This window comes from Ptychodera flava, chromosome 5, assembly GCF_041260155.1.
Source record: "Ptychodera flava strain L36383 chromosome 5, AS_Pfla_20210202, whole genome shotgun sequence".
NCBI classification, from domain to species: Eukaryota; Metazoa; Hemichordata; class Enteropneusta; family Ptychoderidae; genus Ptychodera; species Ptychodera flava.
In genome coordinates this window covers 26,855,921-26,883,544 of record NC_091932.1, presented here as the reverse complement: position 1 = coordinate 26,883,544, position 27,624 = coordinate 26,855,921, and the positions used below count along the sequence as shown (strand labels likewise).

General features: G+C 36.5%; 1 protein-coding gene across 2 annotated transcripts in view; it reads left to right on the top strand.

Annotated features, from left to right (window-relative positions):
* The first annotated feature begins 864 nt into the window (after nt 1-864).
* LOC139133397 (cytochrome P450 1A1-like) overlaps nt 865-27,624 on the top strand; it is a 32,630-nt gene continuing 5,870 nt past the window's right edge. The window contains exons 1-9 of one of the 2 annotated variants that reach the window (XM_070699960.1): nt 865-1,021; nt 6,223-6,409; nt 16,930-17,103; nt 18,470-18,563; nt 19,430-19,591; nt 21,626-21,837; nt 22,369-22,488; nt 26,486-26,725; nt 27,069-27,167. In XM_070699960.1, coding sequence (XP_070556061.1) covers nt 6,244-6,409; nt 16,930-17,103; nt 18,470-18,563; nt 19,430-19,591; nt 21,626-21,837; nt 22,369-22,488; nt 26,486-26,725; nt 27,069-27,167 — 1,267 coding nt within the window. In that variant the 5' untranslated portion in view covers nt 865-1,021; nt 6,223-6,243. The remainder of the gene's footprint in view (nt 1,022-6,222; nt 6,410-16,929; nt 17,104-18,469; nt 18,564-19,429; nt 19,592-21,625; nt 21,838-22,368; nt 22,489-26,485; nt 26,726-27,068; nt 27,168-27,624) is intronic. The other variant, XM_070699961.1, reaches the window with a different exon arrangement.

The window sequence follows — 27,624 nt, the reverse complement described above, 5'->3', positions numbered from 1 at the left end:
AAGTAATAAAGTTAGTATTTCAACATATTTCCGGGGAAAATATGCGCGTTGTACATGTTTTCTAGAACAAAAACAGCGAAAAATCAAAACGTAACGACATTGTTTCCGTAATTGATAAACACAGAGATGGGTGATAGGGTAGGCGTTAATCTAAAAAATAATTTCTGAACGCCATTGCATCAGCTACTTAGTGCACATGTACTCATTGAGGGGTGTTTATACAAGTATAATAAAATGTCGACTTGGACTGCACGTGCAATTTTTGAGAAAGATAAATAATAATCGTTTGCCCAAACGCAAAATGGCGCCCTCATGCAAAGAAAGCAAAAACACTGTACGTCGTGCATACATGTATATGCATTGGAATCGTCACAGAAACAACAGAGTAGTCCAATATAATGCATTGTGGTGGATGTTTTCCACTGGGACATCATATGCTTTGTTTTTGTGTAATATTACCAGTTTTTTAAAATAGCGGGAAATCAAAATAGCTGTGAAAATTTAAATATCTTGAATATCAGGTGAAAAAGTTCAATTTTGCATAATTTGCATAACTAATTATAAAATCTGTGGAAAACATTGCTATTGTATCGATGGCGGAGACGTTAGTCAAGGGGTTATGAACTGTCATAACATTTTTCACTACAACAGAACTGAACGAAATGGAATGTAAGTCAATAGCTATTTTCAGCTGTTGAAACGCAGCTAACCGTGGCGGAGAAGGCTGCGTCTATGAGGGTCATCAAAAGATCAACCTCGTAAAACCGTGGCAGGGTTGACCTTTTGATGGGCGACCCGCATAGACGCAATCTACCCACCACAAATAGCTGCGTTTCCACGGCTAGCTATTCGTATTCATGTGACAAACAGTACTAAGGTACATAACCTGGCTCACCAAAGAAGGTCACAGGGTTAGACACACGTATTCAAATAGTTTTTCAACCCAGTTTTACCAAGACAACTTGCTGCACTATTCTGTCATCTGTACAGGTTAATGAGGTGTCCTTATCAGTCTTGAAACGTAAGTATTATCAGAAGATTTAGTTCAGTAAATCGCAGTAATACCTCTATTAATTGACGCTGGTGGTACGGTTATTCTGCTGGTTTTGCGATCACTTGGGCGAACTGCTTTGTAATGGACTGACAGGAAAGAAGGTCATTGTGATAATTTTTCACTGCAAAAGATAATATCATACGACGTAACGTTGTTTGTGCACCACACGTTTCATTCTAAACTGGCGTAGCAGTGAAATTTACGGTATTTGGTTGTCCTTCTACCTAGCAAGTAACTGTGCCTGTAAGCTGCTGTACACACAATGCCCTCTAAGACTGCACACATAAATACTGAATGGTGTGTTGAGGTATTACAATTTAAATATTTATAACTCATTTTGGATCCCCGCTCAATACACTTAATTACATACTCCTCTATATGATCAAAAATATCTAAATTCCCCAATATTATATTTAGGAACATTTATCAAACCAACAAAATGACCTACAAGTTTTATGTCATTGTTTTCAGTGTTTTTTTTTGCTCATCGTTCAAACTCCAATCTTTTGTTTTTCACCCCAATATAGTGTAACATTCAGTATTCAGATTATTAACACATACACCCGCCATGCATGTTATGTACACATTTGCTGGCAGTTGCATTTCGGTCCACCATAAATTGGAGTCTCAGTATTGCATTAACACTATTACATATTCATACTCAGGTTGTGCTAATAAGCTTAAAGCATTTCAACCTGATTAAAAGATTGAGTACACAAATTAATGTAGACACACAGAAAAAAGATGCCGAGAAAAACCATCGAGATTAATATAAATGATCATTCACATAATGTCTATACTCTATATGGATAACTACATGTTCTCAAGGAACAGTTTACTCACAAACCACGCTAAAATGCCCATGTATTCACCTTGTCGAACACAACCTGTGCGTTTAAATTCAGTAATACAACCCAGTGTATTAGATAGACACATTGTACAAAAACTATTACCTTGGGTATCATCACACCTGATTGATTATTTATAGTAAACCCAGCATGAGACAGCCCACTTTATCTACAATGTAGCTGTTTTTACAGTTTCAGTTGAAACATACACATTGAATGTACATAATGATTAGCTAGAGTATCTTCACACGTTGATTATGTATAGTAAACCCAGCATGGGACAGCTCATTTTATCTACAATGTAGCTGTTTTTACAGTTTCAGTTGAAAGCTTAAACAAGAAACTATGTGTTTGTTTTACTCAGTTTCAGCTGAGAGAACCTCTACAGCTCTTCAAACTCTCAGCTGAAATGGTAAAAAACAATTACATTGTAGGTTAAGTGTACTCAACTGTTCATTTCTCAGTCTAGACAGAGCTGTCCCATGCTAGTTTACGGTAATTAATTAATTAATCAATGAGTTGGTGACTTTGAAAAATGTCATGATACCAAAGCTTATCGTTCGTTTTGTACATGCAATGTGTCCATCTCATACAGTAAGCTGTTTCACCGAACTGAAACCCACTGTATTTTCATTTGTGACATGTGGAGGGGAGACTGTATATCTGTTGTGTGTCTTTTGTTTCCTATTTTACTCCCTAACACAAGTATTTGGACTGCATGAAAACCCAATAATTCAGATAAATTCACATTAATGAGTTGCCTGTATTATAGTATAATACACGTGAATTCACATAAATCCACATGAATACAGGCTTGCTGAATACAAAAAATGGATTCTTGACAGTATTCATCTGTATATGCCTCTTCAGCTAAAATACATGCAATAATCCATGTTAATACAGTAAGTATAATAGGGTTTTTATGCAGTATTTGGCTTATTAAGGCAAAGGAACGACACGGAGACAAGTGTTTGGCCGAAATCCGGGGTTATGCATGTTCTGCCATGGCGATGGGGGACGAGGCGTCATGGCGGCCTGGACGGCGGTACCGGGCTCTGGGTGCTGTGCATTGGTCAGCGTCTAACCGGTCGCCCGCAGCAGACCCATGACAGTACCCCAGGTATAGAGACATACAGTATCTTTTATTGTGAGCTACATCCCTGCAGCGAGGCTTTTTTTGCGGAGGGTGGGCGGGAATTTTGTGGTGTGAGCTTGAGCGTGGCAGAAGTTGACATGGACGATCTATAGCTTTGATCACACTGATATGCGCATGGATAAGGACGTGGAAAGGGTGACGCAAGTTATTTAGATATGGTAAATGAGGGCAGTTGGTAGATAAGGTTACGTCTCAAGTGCATCCAGCAAGTGGTTGGAGTAGGTGGCGCATGGTGACCAATACATGTCAAGGTCTAAACCCTTTTCCCCGTGTCCCTCCAGACGTCAACAATGATTATAGCAAAGCCATAATCACCCATTAACGCAAAGGAACGACACGGAGACAAGTGCTTGGCCAAAATCTGGGGTTATGCATGTACTGCCATGGTTGGGGCGATGAGGCGTCATGGCGGCCTGGACGGCAGTACCGGGCTCTGGGTACCGGCATCGGGCAATGCGTAACCGGTCGCCCGTGGCAGACCCATGACAGTACCCCCCCCCAAATTATGGCCAAACCGCGGGCTTGCATGACTGCGGTGCGGCAGTAACACAGCCCCCCCCCCGTGGTGACCATGCGCCACTGGGAGATGTCTCATAGTATATGTTCATTGTTCCTAATGTTTCATGTGTCTATAGTTCATGTAGCGCCTTCCCTCATTGACATTGTCCAACAAGAACTGAGTCCTACGTCAAATTGTTAGCCAGTCGCGAGTACCTTCGGTACTGCATCGAGGGTCTCCCATGGTGTCTTGATGTAGATCTGGTTCGCATCACTTCTCCATCTGCCCAGTGTCTTTATGAGCCAGTCAGGTAAGCCAGCTTCGGCAGTGGTTGTGGCGGCGCCACTGCAGAAGTTATGCCCCCAAATTGAACCGGCCATCTAATATTGGGTACATCTCTTTCCATTCTCTTGCTATTCCATGGCGGAGATGGCACGGCCAATGGGCCAATTGTGTGACCGAGGTGCAGTTCCTTTGTTAGGCGGTGGAGACGGCATCCAGGTCGATCGTTGCTGCTGACTGCGTTGCAAGTGAAGCGCGGTGTGCGGTTCCCACTGAAGCTGATGTTAGCACCATCGGTGAGGTCGTAGATGAGGCTGGCTGTGGCTTGTTTGTGCGGGTGGTCGTGCAGGGCAGCTGAGAGTTTAGTGAGGCTGATTGGCGTTGTCGGCTGTAGCATTGCGATTGTCACTGTGTGGATGGTCGCTCCCTCGAAAGGGCTGGGGGTCTCTTGTTTGGTGCTTTGGTGGTGGTGCAGAGCATGTGGCCGCCCGGGCGTGGCCCCTGCTTTTCTTCGTTTTTGGCATGGTGAATTTTGTGGTGTGAGCTTGAGCGTGGCAGAAGTTGAAATCGACGATCCATAGCTTTGATCACACTGATCACAGTCCTAGCCATTTCATTTCCTGACTTGGGTTGTTTCTCGCTTATGTACACTCGTCTATGGGGCGAATAGTCCCAGAGCTGAATAGCCCACGAGGGACTGTGCAGTGATATGCGCATGGATAATGACGTGGAAAGGGTGACGCAAGTTATTTAGATACGCTAAATGACGGCAGTTGGTAGATTAGGTTACGTCTCAAGTGCATCCAGCAAGTGGTTGGAGTAGGTGGCGCATGTTGACCAATACATGTCAAGGTCTAAACCCTTTTCCCCGTGTCCCTCCAGACGTTAACAATGATTATAGCAAAGCCATAATCACCCATTAACAGTTGGTATTATGTACAGTCAGCTGTAGCCTGGACTGCAATTCAGTTTTAAAATTACCATTATACAGCTTGTGTTAATATTGGAAGTAAATAATTGGTGTTTCAATACACGCTATAGGGAGTAGAACAAGAAACTCTGGAAGTAGAAAAAAATATGTTGTTTCTCCCAAGAAAATTCAATGGCATTAATATTGTAGATTTTTCCAAATCAAATGTTATTAAAGCATTTTATTAAATGATTCCTGAATTTGTTTTATTATTGTTAACATTTAAACAATTGGATGACAAACTATGGACTTTGAAAATGTGAAGAAACAACTAAAATATTTTCAGATCCTCCCACACGATGTGCGTACCAGTCAAATCCCCTTGACAACCCCGAAAACTTGCAACCCCTGAAGTCCCCCTACCCAGTATTTGTGAATGCAGCGTAAGGGGAACAAACTATTTTGATAGTAAATATTCTTGTCAGAAGATAACGTCAAGACCAGGCCTTTAAAAACAACGCCAGTAAACAGTTGTTACTGTTCTTTCCTCTAGTGCATACTTTGTTGAGTTTGAACAAATACAGGTCATGGATGGACGCAGTTGCCTACATCATACCACCAGTGCGCATTTCCATAAATGCTCTCCACAGAATTGAGGTCATTCTGCAGGCCGTCTGTTGTTCTGAATTGATAGTCGGTGAAACTGTGTCAATTCCCTTCTGTGATAGTGATATCGTATTTCTTGTAAGGCTATTATTGCTTGTATATCACGTTTGTAAGCTGTCCGGTTGCAACAACAAGAAAAATACAAAGCCGTGCGTATGTCTACTACGTGTAATTATTACGCCCATACACTATCAAGTAAGAACAACAGAATGCCCATGTAGATCAAGATACTGTGCTATAACTTTGTCTACCACTTATCGCTTAACTCTGCCATGTCACCCTTCTATGTCAACACAAACTAAAAGGCGGTTTATGTACAGAGACGTAGATCTACATATAACTATTATGATGACTTTCGAACGTTGAAACACTTGTATTCAAAAATAACTAAGGCAGATAATTTTCCCAACAAGTCATGATTAGTTTAAGGAGAACGTACGGTTCATTATCAAATACAAGTTATTGCATTACAATATCCTCAAGAATACATAGCAGTGCAATTCACAGAAATGCAATGGCGCCAGACAGTCCCCAAGACGATCCCACTGCTCCTAGTGAGGCAAAGTGAAACACACATGTCTACACGAAATATGCAAATTGTAGACCCACCAGTCCTTTTGAAACACATAAGTCTAAGGATCGTATGCATGAGATACGCAAATTTTTAGACCCACTAGTCCTTTCCCTACAGGCTAGTCGAATACTTAATATCTCTTTTATCAAAATCAATCTTTGTGTCGAAGCCACCTGCGTACTTCACCAACGGGACAAGCCAGAGTGATGCGATTATTCTGTGCATTTTCACAGACTATTCAGCTAGCTGTCAGAATGGTTTATGCAACAGCGGGAACGATCCAGACCTTTCTCAGCAGTCCAATCAATGTTTTTATCGTCCTGGTAGCCTTTGTACTGATAACTTCAATATGGAGTATGCGTCGACCTGCTGGTCTTCCCCCAGGCCCAAGAGGTTTGCCGTTCATTGGAAGCATAGGCGGTAAGTTTAATCGTATGGTCTTGCATTACAAAATGCAATATGCGGGTGTAATTCATGTAAGGCAAAAATAAGATAAGAGCCACCGTGTAAACTGTTCCTCTTTGAGCTGTAGAACCACATAGGTCATTTATTATTGAAAACGAACTTTGTCCTATCATGTCTCAACTAGAAAAATACTAGACAACGCAGTGTAATAAATGAGTTAGTGACTATGCAAAGGCACAAGAGGTCCTGTTGTATGCCAGGTCAATTTTAATTTGATTTTTGCTCACGTGTTCACACACGTGAGTATATGTCGCAGCGATGTCTGTATGTCTGTTGGTTCGATATCTCAAAAACGACTCATCAGATCAGACTCAAATCTGGTACATCGATTTAGTTGGCATATGGCAAGAAATGAGTAGTTTTTAGTGGGTGTGGCTTGCATATGTTTGGTCATTTGCATAATTAATGATTTTAGAAAAAAATTATATACATTAAAAATGACTGCACACAATTTGATGAGATTTGCCACAAATGTTGATCACACCAAGATATAAGCAATTGGAACCATTAAGGGATGACATGAAAGATAGTTGCTAATTTGCATTTTTAATGAACTTTTTCTAATTGGCGATATATACCTACCTGTCCGATAGGAAACAATTTGTAAGTGTTAATGGGGTTCAGTCCCAAGAACTTCCAATTACCTGTGGAGTCCCACAGGGGTCTGTACTGGGACTCACTCTTTTTCTCATTTATGTCAATGACCTGGCAAAGTGTACAGATTTCTTTGATAGTCGCCTATTTGCTGATGATACTAGTTTATTTCATTCTTTTGACTCAAGAGAAGTCATAAATTTACATTATGTCAATGAAGAGTTACAGCATGTAGTTGACTAGTAATAACAAACTAACAATAAATACAAAAAAGACTGAGTATGTAATATTCCGGGGTAAAAATAGACTAGTACAATGCCAAGGCATAATCAGTATTAAAGGAGAACAGATTTATGAAGTAAAGCACTCAATATATTGGGGTTGACCTAGATAATAAACTAACCTGGAAAGAACATACAAATAAAGTTAACAAAACAATAAGTTCTAAGGCAGGTATATTATATAAAATTAAGCACATTGTCCCCAACCAATATTGTTACTACTTTTTAATTGTTTTATTTTACCACATATCTCTTATTCGTTAGAAGTATGGGGGAATAATATCGAATACGTACGCAACTTACCTTAAGCCTATATATCTTACCCAAAAACGAATAGTACGTACTCTTACAAACTCCAACAGATTTGAGCACACACAACCATTGTTTCATGAGTTGGAAATTCTTGATGTCTTTAAGCAATATACTTATCAAACTGTACTTTTTGTTTATGATAATATAAGTGGAAATTTTTCTCCAGACATCCCTTGTTTCTTTTCAAGCATTCAACATCTGTATCCTACTCGGTCGAAAGACAAGGGAAATCTTCTCATCCCTAAATATACCACTAATATAGGACAGTGTTCAATGAAATACTCTGGTGTTACACTCTGGAACCAAATCCCAGAAAGTATAAGATCTTTGAGATCTAAGTCAAAAGTTAAAAGAGACCTGAAACGTCATCTCTTGTTTATCTGACAGGTTTCTTCTCTTTCATGTATATTTTCTACGACAAACTTTTATAATTTATGTACTTACATTGACATAGAATTTATTTCAAATATCGAGGATAGGTCACAATGTTCAACATGCCGCCCTATGGCAAAATGATAGATTCAGCAATTGTGAATGGTAGGGGGCTGGACTCGATTAGTATGATACTATTTTCTAGTGCCTATCCAATTTACTAATCCTTAATATACTGTATTTTTCTTTTTCTTTTCTGTTCTATTGGGAAATAAAATATCCTTATCTGATTTGACTTGATCAAAATTGCCCAGACTTGGTATGTATATTGAAGATACTATGATTTCACACTCTTGAAAGTCATTAAGCATTTTAACTTCACCTAATTCCTAATTTGCGTATTTAATTAACTTTGCTAATTAGGGATATATATTTGAATTGACTGGATCAAAGTTGATTAACTTGCTACATGTATTGAAGCTACTATGATACAACATTCTTGAAAGTAATTAAGCATTTTAACTTCAGTAAATTCCGAATTTGCATATTTAATGAACTTTCCTATTGGGAGATTTATATCTTGATTAACTTAATTTTAGTTGTTGAGACTTGCGATATACGCCAACGATACTGTGATATAACATTATTAAAAGTCAAAAGACATTTTTACTTAAGCCAACTCCTAATTTGCATATTAAATGAATTTTCATAATTAGGGATATATATCTGAATTGACTTAATCAAAATTGATGAAACTTGCTATGTACATTAAAGACACTACAATACAATATTATTTAAATCATTAAGCATTGTCTCTTCAGCAAATTCCTAATTTGCGTATTTAATGAACTTTGCTAATTAGGGATATATATTTGAATTGACTGGATCAAAGTTGACAAAATTTGCTACATATATTGAAGATACTATGATACAAAATTATTGAAAATCATTAAGCATTTTAACTTCTTCCAATTCCTAATTTCTAATTTTCCCATATATGTTGGAGAGACCGGGGAAAAACTTTCTAAGAGGATGTGTGGGCATAGGTCAGGAATTAACAACAATCTGCCAACCTGCCTTTACACTCACTTCAATGGTCCTCTTCACTCAGTATTGAACATGAAAGTAAGAATATTAGAAAAAATTTACCACCCTTCTAATAGTTCAATACTGAGTAGGAGTTATCGCAAACAACGTGAACACCACTGGATCACTGAACTTGGCACAGCTATGCCTTATGGCTGTAATGATAAAATACTAGGTGTGGGTAACCTATCTAGCCCCAGAGGAAAGACTGTCAATGTCATGGGTTTGTTTAATTCTCATCAGAGAAGACGACGAAGTCATGGCCATCGACACAGCAATAACACCAGTAATCCTCAGTTCAGTGATCTACTACCCATGTTAAATCAACCTTTGGGTGTTCACAAGGTAAGAACTGCATTGTTTGCATGCTCCTTGCAGAAGTTAAGATCACTTCTCCTGACTGTTGAAGCTATGAATGTATACGACCCTCTGCTGCCCGAATACCGGTTAATTGCCATTATTATGGATATAGGCAAATATCGCCTATTCAAACCTGTTCGGACAGAAAGCATCAACATCAGCATCTCAGCAGAGATTGTTTTTCCCCTTGAGGTTTGTTAACAAAGGGATTGACATGATTAACATCAGCAATATCTTACACAACAAGGACGTTATGGACGTTATGGACAAAGTACCACCTTATTTTACACTTCAAGACCCTCCTATAGTGTCCTATACCTATTCTAAGACCGTAGGTAGGGTCTTGAAAGAAATTGATATTAGGAACAATGTTCATGATGGTACTTCTGATTGTATGTCATCTTCCTTTTGTTACAAACCTCACAGTCATATAATAACAGGTGACATGAAAATAGTTCCACATCCTAAGCTTCGGCAGCTGTTCCAGTTTGGCCCAAAATATCGCGAGCCACCCAAAGTAAACTGGAACTTTAACTTTAAGTTAATTATGGATGCTGCTGAGGCTTATGCTAAGAAGTGGGCTGCCCTTGAAGACGAAGACGTTGGATGTCTTTCGGACTGGCTTCGCACAGTCCGTGATAAGGTAAAATCTCGCATTTCACGTCTTCGTTCTTTACACACTGTCATCAACACTACATCTGCCTTCGATGACCCTTCTATACGGGAATGTCTAGATTCTTTACACGATAAATATATTTTTGTGCCTGCAGACAAAGCATCAAACAACATCATTTTTGTCTGCAAGCAATATTACATTCAATGTTTAAAGAACGAACTTCAGATTAACTCAGATGATGAGAGTAGCACAACATACTCTCTTTCAACCTTATTTGAAGAGGAAATATTGCAGAACCATTCAACAGTTTTTAGTGAGTTTGGCATCGAGTTAGCGCAAGATGACAAGGTATTACCTAATCTATATTGGATTCCTAAGATCCATAAGAATCCCTATAAACAACGTTTCATAGCTGGTTCCAGTAAGTGTACAACAACACGCTGGTCACAACTTTTAACCATCATTTTATCAACTATTAAATCTGGTTTGGTACGGTATTGTGACAAGATTTATGAAACTAGTGGGGTCAATCAAATGTGGATAAAATAATCGCAATCATACCAATCAATAATCCAATAACACTAGGTCAAAATTTGTAAGACAATAGTTGTAAACATAGACACAAAACAGCACAGAACAGACAGTAAATAGACGGTACAAACAAAGTCAAATTCATGAAAGAAAGATATATGGACCTCTGGCCAAAAGACCAAGAAGTGATGTCAGGTTTTTCGAAAATAGTAAGCGCATCCTGCCCCACATGTGGCACCCGCCATATATCAATCTGTAAGTCAGATAGGTAGTGGTCACTAACTAAGGCCCAATGTCACCGATGCCATCAGTGATCATTTGTCGAAGAGAGATATTGTATTTATCTACCAGCTTGCGATACCTTCCAAAAAAGCGTTTGAATGTAGAGACAAGTCTTGCTCTGGTGTAACCTTGATTTAACAGTTTGAAAGAGAGATGGCCATGTCTCTCTACAAAATCACCATATGAACTGCATGCTCTTGCATATCGTATAAGCTGGGAAATGTATACCCCATAAGCAGGTGAGAGTGGAATATTACTGATGAGGTGTGGAAAATTAATTATACGAAAGTTGAAATCATCTCTCTTGTCATATAGCCTAGTAGAAAGGTGACCATTGGAGTCAAATTCAAGTAAAATGTCCAGATATGAAGCAGAAGAGGCCGTTTCTGTTGTTTCTTTAATCTCCAATTCTCGAGGATAAATCATAGCGAGATATCTACTGAATTCAGAGTTATTCAGTGAGATAACATCGTCTATGTATCTAAATGTTAGGTTGAAAGTACGAGCTACAGAGACCTTTTCTGCTTGATAAGGTTCTGGATAAATTCTGCCTCGTATGAGAACAGAAATAAGTCGGCAAGTAAGGGAGCACAGTTAGTGCCCATGGGAATTCCTATACACTGTTGGAAAATGTGTCCTCCAAATTCAACAAATATGTTGTCAATGAGGAAATCAAGCATACTGATAATGTCTTTCTCGGTATAAAACACTTTAGCATTAGTTGTATTTTTAACAAAATATGTAGAATTATACCCTAATACCACATATTTGTAACGGCGTGAACCGTTTTTGTGAGAAAAATGCTTGGTTGATGATGTTTTTCAAGCGTTCTTTTCAATTTATCATGTGGTATTGTGGTATACAATGTGGAAAAATCGAAAGATTTTTTAATAGATGTTATTTTTGAAACAGATCTTGATTTCAAATTTTCCAAGAGTTCCTTCGAATTTTTTAATATCCACATTTGATTTATACCACTCCGAGAAAAGACAACATCACAGTATGATTGAAGTCCCTGTTTAACAGTACAAAGAACAGAAGTCAGTATCTTCGATAACTCTGTTGTTGAACATTTTGAAGATCCTGCGATAAACCTAGCTTTGTAAGGTGTTTTGTGGAGCTTTGGTATCCAGTATAAGCTAGGCAACTTATTATGGTCATCCTTTGTTGTATATTAAAATGATCCATGAATGACTTATGGTTTGCAAAAATTTCAGATTTGTTGAACATTGATTGTCTGTAAGTGGAGTTGGTTGAGGTCTTAGTTACACCAAGTTCGTCTATAAGACATTCAAAATAATACTTCTTACAGACAAATACAATGTTATTGGCAGCTTTATCAGCAGGGACGACAACATATTTGTCATGGATATCATTCAAACACTTAACAGCATCAGGATCTTTAAATACAGAATAGGGTCTTCTGCAAACATGTGATCTTAGTCGACCAATACGGCCACGCACTATTTTCCTCACAGATTTGACCCATTCTGACAGTGTGTCCAACTCTACATCCTCCCTTTTAGCCCATTTCCTGGCATAATCTTCAACTGAGTCCATAATGATCTTAAAATTATGGTTCCAGTTGATCCTGCGAGGTTCTCTGAACTTGGGTCCACAAGATAATATCTTACGAAGGTGGTGATGTTCAACCAAGTTCAGATCACCAGTGATGACATGGCCAACTGGAGTATATTTGAAGGGAGATGTAGAGCAGTCACAGGATGCTGGTGTTTGAAGGAATTCATCAATTTTTAAGTGCCGCAATGCCTTATTGTAATTGAATATTTTATTGGAGATTGTCTTGGTGTATTGATATGACAGAATAGGTACAGACTGGTTCTTAAAGTATACAGGTATAGTTGATGTAACCTTTTTGTTGTGTAGTATATTGCTGATATTAATGGCATCAATTCCTTTGTTAGTAAATGGAAGATGTATGAAATGACGATGATCATCAGTCATAGGTTCAGCACGAACAGGCTTGTATAGTCTGTATAGTGCAATGTCAGCAATAATACTAACCAGTCTGTACGGTTGTTTGTTCGGATCTGTCAAAGACAATCCCAATGCATAGACATGCAACCTTCTCAAGTCCTTGATGGAAAGAGCAAATAATGAAGTACGAATGTGATGGAGACCTAAAGGCTTCTGCAATAAAAGAAGCAGTTCATGAAATTTGTCATGGCAATTGGAACTCCAAAGAATTGTTACATATTTTACAAAATAACAAAAACATGTATAATTCAATCCACACATTTGATTTTTCAACGTTGTACACAGCCATCCCACATAACAAACTTAAAGACAGGCTATCATCTCTCGTGAAGAAAGCCTTCTTTTACAAGAATGGTAGTCGTAGGTATGAATACATTGCCATCAAGCGCAACTTAGGCTATTTCACCAACAACAGTGATGCCAAACTCAAATACAGTGATGTTGAGGTGATTCAAATGCTATATTTCCTAATTGACAACATATTTATCAAATTTGCTGGCATGACATTCAGGCAAACTATAGGCATTCCCATGGGCACAAACTGCGCCCCACTTCTTGCAGACTTATTTTTGTATTCGTATGAAGCAGAGTTCATGCAATCACTTCAGAAATCTGGGTGTAAAAGGATTGCCAAGCGATTTAACAACACCCACAGATATATTGATGATCTCATCAGTTTAAACAATCTGGTATATCCAATTATCTACACCACATCTACCCAGATGATTTAGAAATAAAAGAAACAACTGAAAGTGTGGACTCGGCATCATACCTAGATGTATTGTTTGAAATTAGACATAATACACTATATACTAAGCTGTATGACAAAAGAGACGATTTCAATTTTGAAATCATAAACTTTCCCTTTTTGTCGAGCAATATACCATCATCTCCAGCTTATGGTGTGTACATTTCACAACTCCTCAGATACAGTAGAGCATGCCATTCATATGAAGACTTTCGAGTTAGACACAGCCTATTAGCTCAAAAGTTAGTGAGGCAAGGATTCTCAGAAAGTAGATTAGTGAAATAATTTAAGAAGTTCTACGGTAGATACTGAGATGTTGCATCAAAATATGACCTGTCTGTTTTTCAAATGATGAGTGACAGCATACCAAATTTTGACTCACAAAAGTAATTTGGTGAATTCACCAAATAACAATGAATTTGTCACTTTGGGTCAATCTTGACGGGTGCGGCTAGCTGGCAGGGTACGCTTACCCATTCCAGACACCTGGTACCACCACTATTTCGTGGTTCAAGATAGCCCCATTGAGTTTGTCATCATCTATATGTTCCTTGGACCTGGTAAATTTCATAGTTTACCTTGAATGATAACGATTATTGGACCTGATTTGATGTCTATTACATAGTTACTGCATTAATGAACATTATTGAAAGTCATTAAGCATTTTTTCTTCAGCCAATTCCTAATCGGCATTTCAATGATCTTTTCTAATTACGGATATATACTGGGATTTACTTAATCAAAGTTGGCAAAACATGCTATGAACATTGATGATTATACAAGGTTGAAACAATATCGAAAGTCATTTCACATTTTCATGTCAGCTTATTAATAATTTGCATATTTAATGAGCTTTCACAGTTTGGCATATATGGCTTTAAGGACTTGGCCAAAGGTAATTATACTTGCCATGTAAGGTGTGATACAATGACAGCATTCAAAACACTTAATATTTTTATTTTAGCTAATTATATATTTGTTTACTTCATGACCTTTCAGAATTAATCTGCGGTGGATATTGTTTGTTATGTTGATCATAATACTTTAAAAGAAGTTGCAAACATGAGGCAAAGGTTCAAATTTACACATAATGTTCGGTGATGTTCGATGTTCGTAACTTTTTTTATTGAGTGTTGTATCTTATCGGTGTTTGTTGATCCTGTCTTCATATTGTAAATGTTTTAATTGTATTCTTCGTGGTTTAGAGCACGAGCCAATGAGATTTCTGGTGTATTTTTAATTTTAAACATACATTAGCGAATAAACTATGATGATGATGATGATGATGATGATGAACTGCAATATATAATAAAACACGTGAGCATTTTCAGTTCATATCTGGTCGATATATAGAAGTGTCTTTTTCCAGATGAATTTTTTTGTATTGTTTAAATGTTTGATTCTGTAGGGATGAATAGGTGTTTGAATAATTTAAGCCGTTTTAAAATATGCAGTTTTCAATCTTTGTGAATTAGTGTAGTGATAAGGTGGTTATGAATCTGACTTTGTCTGCACAACTGCTAAGTTTTAATTTGTGTGCATTGTGGCATTTTTTTGTTTTTGTCATATTAATTTTTGTTTCTCTGATTACATCAGCTTTGTGTTCATTCTATTTTTGCTGTTATGTATGATGACTTCTTGCCTATCGTCTGAGGTTGGTCTATAAAATATACTCATTCATAATGAGGGAGTTCGGTTTAAAATAAAAACTATTCATTTTGCACATGCCTTTTTACTTCTACATAGTAATCTTATGGTTTGTCACTGTATAGCATAAAAAAACAATAAAAATCATAGTTAGGAAGGGAATTAATGATTCAGATTACTTACAATCATTAAATATACATCTCCATCAACAGTTTTCATATGTAGAAAATCATAAAACTTAAATTGCATGACTCTTTACACTGCATAAATACCCTATAATACTTACTGTATTAACACGGATTATTGCCTGTATTTTAGCAGAAGAGTGCATATACAGATGAATACAGTCAGGAAACCACTTTTTGTATTCAGCAAGCCTGTATTCATGTGGATTCATGTGAATTCACGTGTATTATACTATAATACAGGCAACTCATTAATGTGAATTTATCTGAATTATTGGGTTTTCATGCAGTGTTATATTTTTATACCTTGATAGTAAAAGCTTTAAGTACATACCTTGGTTTAATCTGTTTGTAAGTCATATATCGAAGTCTCAAAAATCAGCCTAAACGTTCTTTACAAATTCAGTATATTTATAAAATATTTTAAAACATTCAAGTGCCTAATAAAATTATTAAAATGGACTTTTTAGTGTTGAATGGACCGTTATTATAAATAGGTTAAAAGTAAATTTTTTAAATTTAAAAAAGAAATGTTCAAGGACTTCAGCTACTTTTTGATAGATTATTTGTGCTAAAAATATAACAGAACCTTATTCAAAAACTATTAAGCATTGGGGCCTTAATTTGGCAGCCATGTTGGATTGCTGAAAAATATCATTGTACTTTTGTAAAACATTGAACCTCAAAAAAATTCCTTTATGACCATGAAGTATATTAAATTAAAAATCACTGAAATAGCTGGTTTTAATACGCGGTTAAAGACTTGTAGGACTTGATGTTGTAGGAATTTTTACATAGGATTTATGCCAATGATTAACATGACCACGTAAAAACTGTACCACCAAAATGGTTTATCCATGTCAAAGAAATGTACTTTGGCTTACAAAATCACAGAAATAACTTGTTTTTGATGTTATGAGCGGGCAGAAAGGTTGTTTTGCAGAAATGTTGCAGCCGTATCGCATTTATGCAAATTATCAAAGTCCTCTTATTGAACATTATATCTCAAAAATGATTCCCTGTGCCAAATAAGTAATGTTAGACTCTAAAATCGATGACAAAGCTTGTTTACCATATGATATATGTCCAATAATATTGTTTTGTATGACACTTGGCGGCCATATTTGATAATGCAAATTAGAAATATTTCCCCTAGGCAGATTTTAGTAAATTTTTAATATGATGTTGTTGGTACAATTTCTCAAAATCAATTCCGAAGAAAAAGTTATGTTACAATATGTGCTGGGTTGGGTGCCAAAATGCCATAGATCGACTTTGCACCTTCTTAGTTTCATTTTGCTACTTCTACCCGGAGTTTGGTTAATTTTGCAAATTATATGTTGTTGTCTAATATCCTGTTCATAAAAAGGCTGAAAACTCATCTAACTTCCTTAATCAAAATGAAATCAGTAAACACACCTGACGGAAAACAGTTTTAACTTTTGTCATCTATTTCGTTGCAGATCTGGCCAAAAGTCCAGTACATACAATTTGTGACTTCGCTAAGACATACGGCGATATTTTTACCCTGAAGATCGGAATGCAGTGCATTGTTGTGCTGAATAAAATCGATCTTGTGCGAGAAGCGCTCTTGGAAAAACAAGATGAATTTGCTGGAAGACCCTGGATATATACCAGTGAGATATAAAATTAGTTTTTCTGTGACAGGGTTAATCGCAATTGATAAATAAATAAGCACTATAATGCTTGCATTATAATTTGGCTGATCGAATTGTATGACACGAAGAGTATGACTTAACCGGCAAACGCAATGATATAGCTCTGCCCCAAGCCCTTTATAAAAAACCATTTGGATCAATTTGTCTTATAAGGCACCTTGAAAATCTTCGTCACACTGCAAGCCTCTTCGGAAAGTAGTGAGCTTAGAGATACTTACGGGGCGCTGCACCCAAAACAGCGTATTTGTGCACAAAATAACTTTGTTTTGCACATTTTCATAATAAATTAGTCAACCCAAGATTAATATATTCGTTTGGTCACCTTTGAGCTCGTCAAGCAGTCGTAAGTTCATTGACATAGAGGTGCGAATTTTTGCAAATATATGTAAATCAACGAATTTCAGGCTTCTGTTTTCTCCAAATTTCAAAATTTCTACAGAATTTCTTTCTTTTTTGGCTGAGTTACATTTTCTGAAATGTTCACATTATTTTTTTTTTAATGTTATATCATTAAATTGTTTGGCAATGAAGTTTTTACATTTTGAATAAGAGACATTTTACTTTTGCTACATATTTCATCACATTTGTGAGTGTCATTCTTTCATCCCATGCTTTTTAGAATGAAGAGAAATAATGCAAAATAAAATAGTCGGTTTTGCTAATACACTTTTGTTTGAACTGAAATATTAAATTTCAGAAAATAGTATCAACCTTTTGACTTAAATTTATTTACCATTATACAAAAACTGAGTTTTTTACGCAAATTACACACTACTTCATCACTCAAGTAAACTATTACTACCATGCTAAACATAAGATTCTCTGCCTTTTGAAAATATAGATTATGAGGGGGTTTCCATCATCTTAGATAGAATCGTCTCAGATAAAATACTTTGATAAAAACTGTTGGCAACGTGCAGCTCCCTCTTAATTCCTAGTGAAGTACATATGAGTTGTACGCATTGTAAACACGAAAGCATCCATACATGTACACATGAACTGTCTTTTAACGAGTGGGACTGTGCACGTTGGCCTAAATTAGATGTTATGTTCTTTATCGTTGCCGAAACATCCCATATTATATTGTTACCGGAGTATCCCTGACCTTTGAGTTTTAATTATATGAAAATGGAGCCGATTGATCCGTTATTAATAATGACACCAGCATCGCGGTCGTCTAAGCATAAACCTAATCCAGGCTATCGTTTTAATCAATGATTAAACTTTTATTTAACACATTTTTTCCCAGAACTTTTGACTACACCAACCAATCTTTGGAAGAGTAAATGATTAATGTATTTATCATTGTGTAAATATTTTATAGTGGACCTATTGAGCGAGGGAGGACAAAACATTATAAATTGTGATTTCACTAAGAAGTGGAAGGTTTTGCGTAAAGTTGGACACCAAGCCATCAGGTAAACTCTATTTAAAAATAATCAGGATAGCTAAGGTCGCCAGGTGGTAGACCGTTACCTGTGTGCAAACATTTCTACGTTCAACACTTGAAGTATTGTTCGTTATTAAATAGATCATAAAAGAGTAAAGTTGGACCCCTTATGGCCTGCGTGTGATTTCAACATTAAAATTATTTGTTTGAAATTTCTGATCCTTGCGTTTTTCATTTAGTTTTGAATTTCATCAATAGATTTACTCACAATTTGTCACATTATATATTTGCCAGAGGAATGCCTCCAGCCTTTGTAATATTTCTGCTTCTCATTGTGAAACACCGCACTCTGTGTTCAAGGATTTGTCATTGAGTGTATTTATTTATTTATTTATTTATTTATTTATTTATTTATTTATTTATTTACTCACTAATTATTTATTATTTATTTATCTATTTAATGATTCATTAAATGACCTAATGAAAAGTGTCGTACTCGATAAAATTACAATTTTGCTTTGGTCGCGTTAATTAGAAAACTTTTACAAAACGTTTACCGCATTATGTTTCGAATTTAACTTTTAACAAAGAAGGCAAATTTCTAGGCTCCTCGTAAATTTTCCATTCATGCTTACTCAGAAAATCATTTTAATTTCAATCGTCGAGATGAGAGCAAATTTTATGAATAAGGTTGGGATGAAAATCTGACAAATTTTGAAAGCAAACAGAAAGCAATGATGGAATAATTTGTTTGCTACTTCATGACTACAATTGAGTTCTAGTAATCATTCGTTAGTGAATGACGATTTCATTTCTCATGCAGGGGAAACGAATTTCAAAAACAGGCAAATCAGATTATATACATTTAATTGACTATAGCATTTGTATTTTTAGGAATTACGCCAGCGGATACACATTGGAAAAAATTGTTACAAAGGAGGCGTTTCCTCGTATAAAGAAAGCCGTTGTAGACAAGAATGGAGAACCGTTCGATCCGAAATCAATACTGACGTTGTTTGTTTGTAATGTGATTTCAAATATTTGCTTCGGTCACAAGTAAGTTCACTTGCCTATTTAAATACACTCATCAATGAAGAAATGACCAAATTAGCGTCAGATGTTGTCTCACAAAGTTGTTGTTTGAAAGCCAAGCTGTTTGACTGTTTTGTCGTAAAATTCGTGTAGCGAAAATTGCAAAACTCGTGCATATCTATATCCTGCATATCTATCGTACTCGGGGCCACATACTTCATGATAAACATTATTATCCAAGTTGATTTTTATACATAATGTTTCAATGTGCACGCAACAATATCGATTGTGCATTTATGGTAAACTATATTCAATGTTGTAGCCTCAATACACTATAAAATAACCCAATATCTAGCGTAGCTTAGATTGTAGCTGATCTAAACTGCTCATAGAAACCTCGAACTGGAATTCCAATAACTATGGCGACATTATTCGAGTAATTTGTATGTTAAAATAGGTATGCCTAGTAAATTTGCAAACTCTTTTAATGAAAGCTTGCGCAAGCTTTAGGACAGGAAAAATAAGCTCACGTTTGTTATTATTTTATTTGCTTTGACATATTATTGAATATAAACCTTTCAACATATCAATTATCAATATATATTTACCATCGAGAATAAATCGCGTTAAAATTGACTGTTTAGCTAAGACTTTGTCATGAGACCCATAAGACTGAGGGCAGGATATGTCGGGGCTCTGAACGTACAGACTTTCAGCGCATATAGATCGCGCAAAATACCGGCTTTGGAAATTGCAAGAAAATTTATCGTGGTAACGGTAATGGTAATGGTCACAACTCGGCCAATTGAAGGCCCTAGTCACTAAAAGATGTTAATGATACGGTTATGGCGCCAATACCGCAAAGTTTGTGAAACGGGCAGTATTTTCCAATGCTATACGCGGCTCTAATGCACACTTTGCAGTACCTTACATCATTGACATTAAAAAGAAGGAATGTCAGTGTGATGATTGAGTTTGTGTATTACTAAAGCAAAGTTGACTTTCAACTATTGAACTAATTTCACATAGATGCCTAAATGCTTCATCATTCTATCTAAGACAGCAAAGCGTGACATCGAATGAGATTTAGTGTTTCACCTGTCGGAGCTTCTTATTCTGCAGTGTTTAAGTATGTCTCGACATACCTTTCTTTGCATTTCGGCAGATTTTCTTTAGCTACGGTAGTATTTTCCCTCTACTATCCTCAGCATTCAGGCATCTATGTGAAACTTTTTCAATTGTTGAAAGTCAGCTTTGCTTTGTTCATATCAATGCTAACCGTTGATAAACAAAATTTAATGCTGTTGCCTTGGCCTTTGTCGAAAGTATTCTAGTTTGATATCATCGCCGTGAAAACAGATCACGAGCTCGCGAGACCTAAAGCTCTCGCAGGGGAGTTTTGATACCAATTATTGTTTTTGGAAATCTGGTGTGTTTGCTTTCTCAACTCCAAAGTCGAAAATCATTCCGATTTCGAGCTGCATTAATCTATATAAGACAGCAAAGCGTGACATCGAATGAGATTAAGTGTTTTCACCTTTCGGGGCTTCTTATTCTGCTGTGTTCAAGTAATCATGAGAACATGGTGTTTCTTTAAGGCGTATTTTTCTAATTGTCGGGTACATGCAATGCAAATGTCAACGGATTTTGCATTGTAGTGCTGTTGACGTGGAATCATATGTTTTACAGTCTTTCTTTGTGCATTAAGGACATTAAGCCACTTCATTCTATTGATGTTTCGTGAAGAAACAGTTGTCTGCTATTCATGTACTTATTGCAAAAACGAAAATTTTAGACTGTCATATATATATTGGAGAAGTGAAACCTATTTTAGCCCTAGGATAAAAGTTAGTTTTAAAGCTTACTCACTACTCGATTCTCGAACGGTTGTATAGAAATCCTTTTGATAAGTACTGCACCATTATTACTTGAAATCGACCCCTCTCTTTGAAGTACAATGACAATCTTTTGACATTTTATCGTTGCAGAACGGTGGCATGGCATGTCATATTTTCTCTCACGTCTTCGTCATCTTGACATTTGTCACCTCTGTTTCAGTTATGACCTTGATGACACTGAATTCAAAAACATCATACAGATCACTGACGACATGAATGATGTCTTTGGATCTGGCACGACGCTGGCTGACTTGCAGCCAATATTTAAGTATATACCAACCGAAGCCATCCGTCAGATGAAGAAAGTTTCCAATACTTGGTTAACATTTATCCAATCAAAGGTCGACGATCATAGGATGAATATGCAAGAAGGTATATTATTAATAAATAAACGGTTGAAATGTTGAAATTATAGCATAGTCAAGAATCATGTGTGACATGTATGAGAAATGTAGAGTTAGCTGGAGTTTATACTTATATGCTCTCGTATAGCTATGTTTAAATCTGTAATAGAGAGAAGTATAATAGATATCATTAACTCTCGTGCATGAAGTTACTAGGTTCCGCTGTGTCTAAGCTTTCTGTCCACACCATTTTAATCCGTAATGAATCATAATGACGTCTTCGTTTTATTATATACAAATAATATCTTACTTTTACACTGCACTAATAACAATAACTTTTTTTGATTTTAGCAATAAATACAAAACAGTCATCATCAACAGTATCACTGTCATTATGCTCTTCCTCCTAATGATTATCTTATTTATGATGAACGACATTTTCAGGATTTATAAGTTGGTCAATCTGTTACTCAAACAAATACTATAAGAATTAACCATCATAGAATGATAATGTTCGTTGTCAGTGATTTGTGGTCATTTCAACGTTCTTCTTTAACAGGTAGCGTTTCTGATGTTGTTCATGATGTTTTGAAGTTCCAAGCAGAACTGAAATGTAAAGACCAGGCCGATGAATTGACGGACGTTCATGTACGACAAATATTAGCTGATATTTTTGGAGGTAATTCATTCATATATTTGTTGGATGATAGAGATAATTCTTTTAGAGTACAGTGATTGTCTCCCATTCTTCAAAAATACTACACGACGCATGTACGATCTTGCTGAGTAACTTATATAGAGTTAATAATAATATGGGATCCGCATGCATTGTTTTCCAGCCACTATACTCGCTTCTTTAAGGCAATTTTCAATTTCTCGCCATAGTTATATTGGGCTAATCTGTTAACACATATGGCATTTGGCTTTGTATTGTTCGGTCTTTGTCTAATGCTGGTAAATACAAATGATATATCTTAACAAACGAGTTTGTAAAGTCTTACACCCATACTTTTTGACGTACATACACGTACAATAGTTGATGGTGATGGTTGATGGTCGAAATACAAAATTTGATTTTGTGGAAATTCAATATGGCAGCCAAGATCATGTGATCGATCGCTATTTATCGTCTAATTTTGAAGAACATGCTAGCAATTTTTTTAGGTTTTTGAAAAAATCCAATATGGTCGCCAGGTCACGTGAATAATTATCGTTTAAATGGTTATGTGCATCACATGTCGCTGGCCCTGATTACAGTGCTAAGTTTTAGAAGTGTACGTGCAACACTTTTCCAGATCTAGGATGGCAAAGATTTGACGGCCCTCAAATGAGGAAAGAAGACAAAAACCCAACGAAAACAATAGGGGCCAAGCCGATAGGCTTGGTCCCCTAATTAAAGGTGCAAGCAAGGTTCCGGGGTCCAAGTTGTTGAGTGGTGATTGAGATATACAAAATTATTAAAACAGGTCATACACAGTGTTTTTTAGTCAACTTTGGGTCTCATTTATGCATAAAAATATCATTGTAGCATTGATGCCTATCCTAGGATTAGGTATTCATGTCATTAATGTAGTGTAAATATTGACAGCAATATTAAAATGAAAGAGTCCACATGGTGTCAGACTACAGTTACAAATATTTGACAACAGTTTAGACACGTGTATGATGACCAAGAAGTTGTAGTTAACAAACAGAACAAAAGTACTGTAAAATAACAAGACGTTAAAGCAACCGTTTCTTTTCTAACATTTAGAACAGGGGGAGTAATGTATAATGCATGAAGCCTGATCATTGTAACTAGGTGCACACTTGAACACTCATTTAAATACAAAACATAAATATTACGACTACTATCAAAATAGCTGAATCGTGCACAGTTGAACACTTTTTTTTCATGCAGAAGAGAAGTAGCAGTAATCCTGGTATCATGGAGCTGATATGTGCACACATGAACACTCATTTAAATTAAGAACAGAATTTTCATGGTTACTATAGTGTCAAGGTAGCTTATATGTGCACACTTCAACACGCATTTAAATACAAACCAGAAACTGTAACAGCTACTATGAGGGAAGCTGATATGTGTTTGTTTGCAAAGCAATACAGAACAGAAGTACAGTAGTGCTAGGCTTGGAGCTGGTATGGGGACAGTTGAACACTCACTAAAATGCAGCAGAGAACTATCAGGGCTGCCAGCCTGGTAGCCGGTAGCATACTTTAAAGCCCCACTCAATTATCAGATTTATCTAATATAAATATTATTTCCTTGATAAAATATTCAATGGCAAACAAAAGAATGACAAACTGTTAATAGGCTGTTGACACATTTGCTAATGCGAGAACCAGGGATTGAGAAGGGCGCCTTTAACTCTTATTTATATACAGACAAGAACTATCTTTACTACTTCTTGATAGCCGATGAGTTCATACTTGAACACCAATTCGAACTAGCAGGGCTACTATCAAGATAGCTAATATGTGCACATTTGAACACTAATACAGAACAGAACTATTAGGGCTACTATCAAGGTAGCCTTAACGTGTACAGCTAAACATTGCAGAGGGAATTGTTTTTTGAGTGCTTGTAAAGAAACAAATACGAAATGTGCAAAGTATGATTTTTTTCACTAGTCATCAATAAAACATACCGCTTCAATAACCAGTAAATATTACTTTTCACCTTGTCATTGATACAAGATATCGTTACAATCGCAATTAAAAATAGAAAAAGAGATAGCTGTCCTGTATATGAACTCGGACTAACGCTAAGAATGCTGGGATTGAACTCATATTTAGAAAAGCGCTCTCTGTGTCAATAACTAGATGAAATTGCCAGTTTTCAGACAGACTGGTTTTCAGCCTGCAATATTGGTTGTTGGGCAGTACAGTTGCTATAATATATCCCTTGATGAACACAGCGGATTGTAATCACGATAAATGCAAAATGTTATGTACGAAGCGTGCCATTTATGTCTAATTTTTTGACAAATTAAACAGGAAAATATATACCTGCCCTTGTCTGAGAAAGCGATTTTTACATATCAGTGAGTGACCAAGTTAATTCGGTGTTTGGATTTATTGTTTACGCAATGCTTGGCGGTCTTGCTAACGTAAAGGGCAAGAAAAAATTATACTATTTTACTCTTTCTTATGCTTATTATGAATCAATAGTATCATTGACCACATAGCGTCGATTGTGCATCTTTGGACGGAAATAACATTTCTAATCTTAAAACCCCTGGAGCGACAAATAAGGTTGTACCTTATGTAATATTTTTTTGTACCATTTTCTGTAGTTTTAATTAAACATTTAGGCAATAAACTACACCAAACGACCGTATACCACGGGATTTCGACTAGTTCGCGACATATATACACGATATGTAGTGAACTGGTCAAAATCGAGTGGTATGCCATCTCTAAGTGTGATGTATCGCTATTATATTTTGTAACAGTATTCAAAAATTCAGGCATGGAATGTCATAAAAGGATTATTGCTCAAGCCGAGAGTTCAGGCGTATGCCAGCTGTAGTATACCGCGAATATACCACGGTTCTTTTCATGTAACCACCAATCAGATTGATCTGTTTGCGCTGTCAATATACTATTGTGATTTAGTTATTTTTCAAGTTTTCCTTCTTTAATCGCACTGAGCTTTATTTCAATCGAAGAGTATAGTTTTATCGCATCCAATCTTTATTCAACTTATCTTTTAATAACATATCCCTTATATTTTAAGATGAAAATGCAATCATATGGACAAAATGGCTTTCTCTGTATTATTTATACGCGTTTATGGATTTATATAAGAAGAAAAACTGACTGAGTTTATATTTATACTCTAACAATAAATATTTTTCCAACATTTGGCACGGCGTAGTGCGACATCCTCGATAAACTGAGATATGACCGATACAAAAGTTTTGTCTGAGTAGAATAACATTCGGAAAAACATAGTCAGTCTTTTAAATGTTCATGGTTGTGTTCACAAGCTGCAGATTTTATTTTACCGAGTTTGAAAATGATAACAACCTTTCTTAAAATATCACGAGAAACCCTCGTAGCAAATTTAATGAATCACAAGTTCGGAAGTTTGGCTTTCAAGGCCACGGAGAGCAAAGAAAACGTTGGAAAGGTTTCATTCATTATTTTACGAAACAAACACTTTACATCAATTCTCGTTTTCATTACCAGCATGAACATTGCACGTCAGTCATATAATTTGAAGATTTTCTGAGTATATTTATGTACTGCTGTACTGAGCAGTGCTTTGTGACTTAAGGGTTTAATATCTTACCTTACCATAAGTTTTATAATATTGTCACTACTGTACAAGCATTCGGGGTAATGATGTTTTAAAAACCATGTCACAGTTTCTCTGTGTGAAGGCCTTCACATCCCATGCTTCGATAAAATTTGTGTGCACTTTGTGATAGTGAATAAACGAGTGTGAGTACTTCATGAACTCTACAGCGTGTGGAGCAGTCGCGGTCAGAAAAATTGCAAGAACTATATGCTAAGATTTTGAACCCATCATTTTAGATTATCTGTGGCTTCTCCGCTAGGTTACTGGGCGCCGTACGTTGTGAGTTGGAACTCCATCGAAACCATCGTATGACAAACTCACATCTGTTTGCAACATACTCAGACCTTTCAATCTTATACTTTCATGTCAGCCGCAATGGATACAACAATCCATACCTTGAATTGGTGTGTGGCGTACTTGGTAAACTATCCCGATGTTCAGGCGAAAGTACACAAAGAAATAGATGATGTCATCGGAAAAGATCGTTTACCATTGTTGTCCGACAAGACTAAATTACCGTACTGCGAAGCTGTCATCCTCGAAGTAATGAGAATCAGAACTATTTTATCGCTGAACCTACCACATGAAACGATGGTGAACACTTCTATTGGTGCGTCTCTTTTTCACCTTCTTTGAAACACTCGGAGCAAGTACATTTATGATACACTAATTAGGAAGAGTAAATAGAACGGTGACGTTTCTATGGACGTTTCGCCTATCGGGGATATACATACTAATGAATTCTTGATTTCAGTTTAACAGCAAGGGTGGTTTCTTAAACTTTGATAAGTGCAGCCATTTTCATTTATCACAAGAATTACTATTATTTCAGGCATTTAGTATATTTTAGTATATGAGAGGAGATAAAAATTATTCGAACAATTTGTCTTCATAGTTTCCTAGGACTATTTGATTTTCTAGATGCCTGAATACTGCCATATCCAATCCCCTAGGTGGCTATAACATACCAAAAGGGACCCAAATATGGACTAACCTATGGAGTCTACACATGGATGAAGAATACTGGGAGGAGCCCGAAAAATTTTCGCCAGGTGTGTTAAATCAAAATTTGTGTATAGCAGTGTTTTAGACAAGGTCATTGTGTAGCAAAAAGTGATCGATAATATAGTGTGTTTTTCTGCCTACCAAACAAAATTAGCTACATAAAAATGAGATATTGTAGCAATTAGGCTGCATCACAGAGGAACATAGAAAGAGTCGCAACGGGTTTTGTTTAAGGCGTGAAGCGGTTATGTAACCCATCCATGTTCGCCTCGCCTCAGGTTGCTCTCGCCTCTCTTTTTCGAAGAGTGCCGACCATGCATCCTTCGGTAATTTCGGATGTTCGCCAATTGTTAAGCGAAAGTATGTTCGGCAAAGTTTGTGTTGTTGTTGTCGTGTGGTGCTGAGCGGAATTGACGTGCTGGCGAGTGTTTTGAGCTTCAGGAAAGTGTGTTTTAGTGTTTTAAAAATTCCTCTCATATTTTTATGAACATATAATGAGTGTGT